Source organism: Scylla paramamosain, unplaced genomic scaffold (genome assembly GCF_035594125.1).
Source record: "Scylla paramamosain isolate STU-SP2022 unplaced genomic scaffold, ASM3559412v1 Contig35, whole genome shotgun sequence".
Taxonomy (NCBI): Eukaryota; Metazoa; Arthropoda; class Malacostraca; order Decapoda; family Portunidae; genus Scylla; species Scylla paramamosain.
In genome coordinates this window covers 610,001-617,500 of record NW_026973700.1, presented here as the reverse complement: position 1 = coordinate 617,500, position 7,500 = coordinate 610,001, and the positions used below count along the sequence as shown (strand labels likewise).

The 7,500-nt window shown below is 40.1% G+C and overlaps 1 protein-coding gene across 5 annotated transcripts in view; it reads right to left on the bottom strand.

The window, feature by feature from the left end:
- Window positions 1-7,500, bottom strand: part of LOC135097881 (bestrophin-2-like) — a 147,159-nt gene that overhangs the window by 26,697 nt on the left and 112,962 nt on the right. For all 5 annotated transcript variants that reach the window (XR_010266307.1, XM_063999987.1, XM_063999988.1 and 2 more), the window contains one exon: window positions 5,398-5,442. Coding sequence is in view for 4 of the 5 variants with exons in the window: in XM_063999987.1 (XP_063856057.1) it covers window positions 5,422-5,442 (21 nt within the window). In the remaining variant the exon portion in view is untranslated. The remainder of the gene's footprint in view (window positions 1-5,397; window positions 5,443-7,500) is intronic.

The following is a 7,500-nucleotide window of genomic DNA, read 5'->3' as shown; positions in this document are numbered from 1 at the left end:
CTCTCTCTCTCTCTCTCTCTCTCTCTCTCTCTCTCTCTCTTTCCTTCTTAGCACTTTAACCGCGTGCTTTTTTTCCTCCACTTCCTCTCTCCATTTCCTATCCTTTTTTTCTCTCTCCATTTTTGTTTGTTTGTCTTCCTTCTTTGTGTCTTTCATTCCCTCCATTTCATTCTCTTCCAATTTGCTTCTTCCCTTTTTTCCTCCTTTCTTTTCTTTCAAATTTCATGTTTTATTTTTTTCAATCTCTCTCTCTCTCTCTCTCTCTCTCTCTCTCTCTCTCTCTCTCTCTCTCTCTCTCTCTCTCTCCACAATCCTGCCCTAAGGACGCATCACGCCTGACTTGTAAAAATACTTTAGCACAAAATTATGGCACCTTTATTGCCGACATGATGGAGTGGTAGTAGTAGTGGTAGTAGTAGTGGTAGTAGTAGTAGTAGCAGTAGTAGTAGTAGTAGTAGTAGTAGTAGTAGTAGTAGTAGTAGTAGTAGTAGTAGTAGTAGTAATAGTAGAAGTAAACTTAAATTTCTATTCCAATTTATCATCTTTCACATTTGCCATCGCTCAGTCGTGATTGCAAAAATGTTTATTGAATTATGATCTAAAACATTCTTCCCTAAAAATTAATAGATAGCATACAAAATGTCCTTTATTCCTCTCTCTCTCTCTCTCTCTCTCTCTCTCTCTCTCTCTCTCTCTCTCTCTCTCTCTCTCTCTCTCTCTCTCTCTCTCTCTCTCGATCCGTGAAGCGATAGTATTTTATGAAAAGATTCCACAGTGTGTTTCTGTTTTCGGTCGGTGTGTGTGTGTGTGTGTGTGTGTGTGTGTGTGTGTGTGTGTGTGTGTGTGTGTGTGTGTGTGTGTGTGTGTGTGTGTGTGTGGGGGGGGGAAGAAGGATGGAAAGAGAGGAAAGAAAGGAGAGAAGGCAGAGGAGAGAGAGTATGAGGTAATAAGGAAGAGGAGAGAAGGAGGGAGAAAAGGAAGGAAGGAGAGAAGGAAGGAGAGAAGGAGGGATAGATGAAGAGGTGGGAATGAGGAAAAGAAGGAAGCGAAGGAGGGAGAGAAGGAGGCAAGGAAGTAGGGAGATGAGAGAGAGGGAGAGGAGAGAAAGGATAAAGGGAAAAAAGGGAAGGAAAGGGACAGAATGAGGAAAGGAAAGAAGGGAAGAAGGAAAGAAAAAAACAGAGAAGAGAATGAAGAAAAGGAGAGAGAGAGAGAAAAGACGGGAAGTGGGGAGAGAAAGAAGGAAAGGAGAGAGAAAGAAAGGAGAGAAGGAAAGGGAGAAAGAAGGGAAAAAGGAAAGTAGAAAAAGAAGGGAAGAAAGGAGAGGAAGGAAAAGAAGGAGGAAGGGGGAGAGGAGGAGGGAAAGGAGGGAGGAAAGGAGGGAAGGAGGGAAATGTGGAGTTATTTTAGAGGTAAAAAAGAAGGGCAAACACGAGTCGCTCTCTCTCTCTCTCTCTCTCTCTCTCTCTCTCTCTCTCTCTCTCTCTCTCTCTCTCTCTCTCTCTCTCTCTCTCTCTCTCTCTCTCTCTCATATACACTAATATGTACGAGCACAAATCAATTTATTCTGCTTCCCTTCCTTCCTTCCTTCCTTCATCTCTCCTCCCTTTCTTCCTTCATTCATTTATTCGTACGCTTTAATTCTCTCTCTCTCTCTCTCTCTCTCTCTCTCTCTCTCTCTCTCTCTCTCTCTCTCTCTCTCTCTCTCTCTCTCTCTCTCTCTCTCTCTTTTCTCATCCTAACTGCCTTCCCTTCTTCGTTTCCTTCATCTCCTTCTTTCCTTCTTCTCTCCTGATTTCCTAACTTTCTTTCTCCTCCTCTTTTCACTCTTCGTCTTTTATTTTTGTTGTTTGTCTTCTTCCATGTCCTCCACATCTTTCTGAACTTGCGTCTTTCCTCTCTCTCTTCTCCTTTTCTTCTCTCCTTCTTCCTTTTCTCTCTTGTTTTCTCCGTTTCATTCCATCTTTACTTTTCTTTTACCTTTACTTTCTTCCCCTTGATTTTTCCCTTCCCTTTCTTCCTTTCATTCTACTCTCCCCTTTTCGCATTCACTTTTCCCCTTTCCTCTCCTCCCTTCCTCTTCCCCTCCTTTTTTCTCTCTTTCCCTCCCCTCCTGTCCGTCCTCCAATCTCCTTTTATTCTTTCTCTTCCTCCTTTCTTTACATTTACTCTTGGCTTTCTGCATTAATCTTTCCCTTTCTTTTTTTCATTTCCTTCCTTCCCTTCCTTTCCTCTTTTCTGTTTTATCCTTATTTATTCACCTTTCCTCCTTTTCTTCTTTCCCTTCCACTTTATCTACTCCCTATTTTCTTTTTTTCTCTTCGTTCTTTCCTTATTCCGACTGTCAGCCAAACACATTCACCTTTACTCCTATCCCTTTCCTTCTCTTTCCTTTCACTTCTCGTTACTTTCCTCCCTTTCTGTCTCTATTTTATATCTTCCCCTAGCTCTTTACTCTATTCATTTCATTCTTGGATTCCTTTTTTCCCTTCCCTCCATCTTCCCTTCCCTTCCCTTTCTTTTCCTTCTCTTTCCTCCTTTCCTTTTTATCTCCCTTTTCCGATTTTACTCTCTTCATTTCTCTTTTACTTTTCTTCTTTCCTTATCCCTATTTCTTTCCTTTCTTTCCCTTCACTTTAGTCACCTTTTCATCCCTTCACTTTTTTTTCCCGTTGTTTCCCCTCACTCTTTCTTCTGTTTCCTCTATCCAATTCGCATTTACCTCTCCCCATTCCTGCCTCCCTCTCCTTCAATTTCTTCCCTTCAATTCCCTTTCCTTCTCTTTCTTTCACTTTCTCCCAGTCCTTTCTCTCTATTTCTCTTTTTTACTCTTTCCAGTCCACGTTTACCTCTACCCTTTCCTGCTCACCTTCCTTCCCCTTCCCCTTCCCTTCCTTTCCCTTCGCTTCGCCAGGTGTGTTCCCTTCATTAACAGGCAGGTAGTGAGTTCGATGATGACACGGGCCAGGTGAACACTACTTTTGCCACCGTACACAGAGACCCCGTGTGTGTGTGTGTGTGTGTGTGTGTGTGTGTGTGTGTGTGTGTGTGTGTGTGTGTGTGTGTGTGTGTGTGTGTGTGTGTGTGTGTGTGTGTGTGTGTGTGTGTCAATATTCCCCTTTCTTACAAAGACAGAGGAAAGAAACAACTGCTTTAGGTTTATGTAAACTCGTGTGTGTGTGTGTGTGTGTGTGTGTGTGTGTGTGTGTGTGTGTGTGTGTGTGTGTGTGTGTGTGTGTGTGTGTGTGTGTGTGTGTGTGGGTTATCCATTTCATACGTTAATGATATACAACAAATATACAAGTCAAATAAATGCAAATGTAACTGTACGCTTATAAATTCTTTGCCTCAAGAAAATACCGTAGAAAAATTATTACTACCTACAATAAATTCACACACACACACACACACACACAAAATAATAATAATAAATAAATCAAACAAAACTGAGACAATAGCATAATAATAATAATAATAATAATAATAAAAATCCTTAACACATACTTTTCAACCTTTAAGAAAACAAGTAGACGTATTTAGCTACTTCAACTCTTCATTAAAATTAACAGAAAAGACACTTGATATAAGAGAAATGACACCCAGGAGACAGATACAAAAGGAAAAAAAGAGCTGGAACGTGGAGAAATAGTGACAGTAAATAAAGGAGAGGTAAGGATGAAAATGATATCAAACAGCAAGAGAGGTAAGATAATTATAATAAATAGTAAAGCAGGCAGTAAGAATGAACAAACCAAGAGATATATGTATTATAATAGAAACATCTTCAGCCAAGACAGATAATATATACAAGAATCTGACACGAGGTTAGGCTATAGGAAATAATGAAGCAAACTGAGGAAATAAATAAATGGAGAGATGTAATCATTATAATAAAAAAACACTAAAGACAAGATAAGACCTGATGGGGTCCCTCCTATCGTTCTCCGAAACTGTGCCTCCGTGCTTACACCTTGCTTAGTCAAACTCTTTCAACTCTGTCTGTCAACATCTACCTTTCCTTCTTGCTGGAAGTTTGTCTACATTCAGCCTGTTCCTAAAAAGGGTGACCGTTCTAATCCCTCAAACTACCGTCCTATTGTTTTATATTCCTGCTTCTCTAAAGTTTTTTAATCTATCCTCAACAAGAAAATTTTTAAACATGTATCACTTCACAACCTTCTACCTGAACACCAGTATGGATTCCGTCGATGCCGCTCTACTAGTGATCTTTTGGTTTTCCTTACTGAGTCTTGGTCATCCTCTTTTAGGGATTTTGGTGAAACTTTTGCTGTTGCTGTAGACATACCTAAAGCTTTTGATACAGTCTGGAACAAAGCTTTGATTTCCAAATAAGCCTCCTACGGCTTCTATCCTTCTCTCTGTAACTTCATTTCAAGTTTTCTTTCTGATCGTTCTATTGCTGCTGTGGAAGACGGCCACTGTTCTACTAAACAGTGGTGTTCCTGAGGGTTGGGGAAGAGCAAACTTAGTATTGTTCAACGCCTCAAAAACTCAGTTTCTCAATCTATCAGTTAGACACAACCTTCCAGACAACTATTTCCTCTTCTTCAATGACACTCAACTGTCCCCCTCTTCTACACTGAACATCCTTGGTCTGTCCTTTACTTATAACCTAAACTGGAAGCTTCACATCTCATCTCTAGCTAAAACATCTTCTGTGAAGTTAGGCGTTCTGAGTTATCGCCGCCAGTATTTCTCCCTCCCTCCTCATCCCCAGCTACTAACTCTGTCCAGAGGCCTTATCCGTCCATGTATGGAGTATGCTTCACATATATGGGGAGGTTCGCTGATGCCGCTATTTTAGACAGGGTGAAATCGAAAGCTTTTTGCCTTATCAATTCCTTTCTCTAACTGACTGTCTTCAGCCTCTTTCTCATCGCCTCCCCTCCTTCCGCCGTCTCGCTACACAAGACTCTTCTTTCTTTCATCCCTATTCTGTCCACCCCCTTAATGCAGGAGTTAACCAGTATTCTCAATCATTCATCCCTTTCTCCGGTAAACTCTGGAGCTCCCTGCCTGCTTCTGTATTTCCACTTTCCTATGTCTTCAACCCTTTCAAGAGGGGAGGTTTCAAGACACTTATCCTTCAACTTTCGATGATTCTCTTGACATCTCTTTTGGGACTAGCATCTCACTGGGATTCTTTTTTCTCGTGTGTGTTTCCTTTGGCCAGTGACACTCTTACATAAAAAAAAAAAAAAAAACATATACGAGAATCTGGCATGAGGTTAGGTTAGATAAGGCAGGCATTAACAATAAACAGTAAAGCAAACTGAGAAAATAAATAAACGAAGAAATCTAATTATTATAGTAAAAAGATGTAAAGGCCAGACAGACAATGTATACGACAATCTGGCACAAGGTTTTGTTTCTTACCTTGTTGTGACATAGAACTCTGTCTTAAGCCATCCTCAGAAGCTCCTGCAGGGGAAAAAAAGACATCATTAGCATCCATTCTCTCTCTCTCTCTCTCTCTCTCTCTCTCTCTCTCTCTCTCTCTCTCTCTCTCTCTCTCTCTCTCTCTCTTTTACTCTCTTTTACTCTCCCTTTTACTTTTTTTTTTAATTGATTTATTTGTTTCTTCCATCACTATTTCTTTCTTTATTCCATCATCTCACTTTCTATATTTTCTTTACTTCCTTTTCTTTCCGCCTTCTTTCCGTTCTTTCTTTCCTCCTTCCTTCCTTTCTTCGTTCTTACTTTACAATTACATACACACAAAAACACTTTACTCTCTCTCTCTCTCTCTCTCTCTCTCTCTCTCTCTCTCTCTCTCTCTCTCTCTCTCTCTCTCTCTCTCTCTCTCTCTCTCTCTGTTCAAATCACTGCCGGTTCAAAGGGGATTTAATTAATTTCGCCGAAAATGAATGGTTTGAAAAAAAATAAAATCAATTGAGGTCCAGCAAAGGTTTGTGTGTGTGTGTGTGTGTGTGTGTGTGTGTGTGTGTGTGTGTGTGTGTGTGTGTGTGTGTGTGTGTGTGTGTGTGTGTGTGTGTGTGTGTGTTGGTACGCCATTTATTGCATGGAGTTTGTGACTGACATCTGCGAATGTTGTGCATATGCATGTATGTATGTATGTATGTATGTATGTATGTATGTAAGTATGTATGTGCTACATGTATGTATGTATGTATGTATGCAATCCAAACTAAACTCCCGTAGAGGGAAAAAAAAATTTATGTCGAATAGACTTTGGTAAAAAAAATTGAAAAAGCTCGACAAAAATTAAAAGTGAAAAGCTAAAAATAAATAATAAATAAATAAATTACAATAAAGGCGAAGCAAAAACAGAAAGGATAAGAAGCGAAGCGAATAATAGAAAAAAGGGAGAAAACAACAAGGAAAGCAGAGAGAGAGAGAGAGAGAGAGAGAGAGAGAGAGAGAGAGAGAGAGAGAGAGAGAGAGAAGAAGAGAAGCTGTCAGGTAGGCATGAAGATTAGGAAAGAGGAAGAGGAGAAGAGAACGAGAGTTAAAAGAGAAAAGGAGATTACAAAGGCGTAAGGGAGAAATGAAAGAGAAGGGAGACATGCAGATTAGCGTGAAAGGAAGGACGTACACCAGAAAGGAAGAGAGATAGAGGAGAGGAGAAGAGAAAGAAAAATAAAAGAAAGAAATTAAAGAATGGAATCTGAGAACGAGAAAAAGACAGAGCGAAGGATAAAGAGAGAGAGAGAGAGAGAGAGAGAGAGAGAGAGAGAGAGAGAGAGAGAGAGAGAGAGAGAGAGAGAGAGAGAGAGAGAGAGAGAGAGAGAGAGAGAGAGAGAGAGAGAGTAAAAAAAATGGTAGAATATGAAGGAAGGACGAAAATAAAGGGTTAAAAAAATGGAAGAAACAATAATAGAGGGAATGAAGATGGAAAGAAGAAAATAAGAAAACTGGAAAGAAAAGGAAGGGAAGGAGAAAAGAAAGACAGAAGAAGTGAAAGAGAGAATAAGGATAAATATAAAAGACTAAGGAAAAAAAAACAGTGGAAAGGGAAGAGAGGGTGATAGAAAGACAAGAAATTAAGAATAGAAAGGGAAGTAGCAAAAAGAAAAGATAATGAATGAATACGAGAGAAAAAAAAAGAGAAAAGAACAGATAATGAGTGAAAATAAAAAAAAGAGAAAGATTAAGGAACAAAAAGAAGAAAATAAACGGATACAAACGAGAGAAAAAGAGAGATAGGGAAGGAAGAAAGCACAAGAGAAAAGCAAGGCAAGAGGAAGAAGGAAGAAGGAAGGAAGGAAGGAAGGAAGGAAGGAGTTCTGTGATTCATGTAGTAAAGGTTGCAATCAGCTGGTCAGATGTAAACACAGCGGTTGTCATGGTAACCGGCCACGCCCTGACAGCCTTGCCTCTACCTGACCGACGAACACCACGCTAATTGAAACACCGTGCACCTGTGAGAGAGAGAGAGAGAGAGAGAGAGAGAGAGAGAGAGAGAGAGAGAGAGAGAGAGAGAGAGAGAGAGAGAGAGAGAGAGAGAGTGTGTGTGTG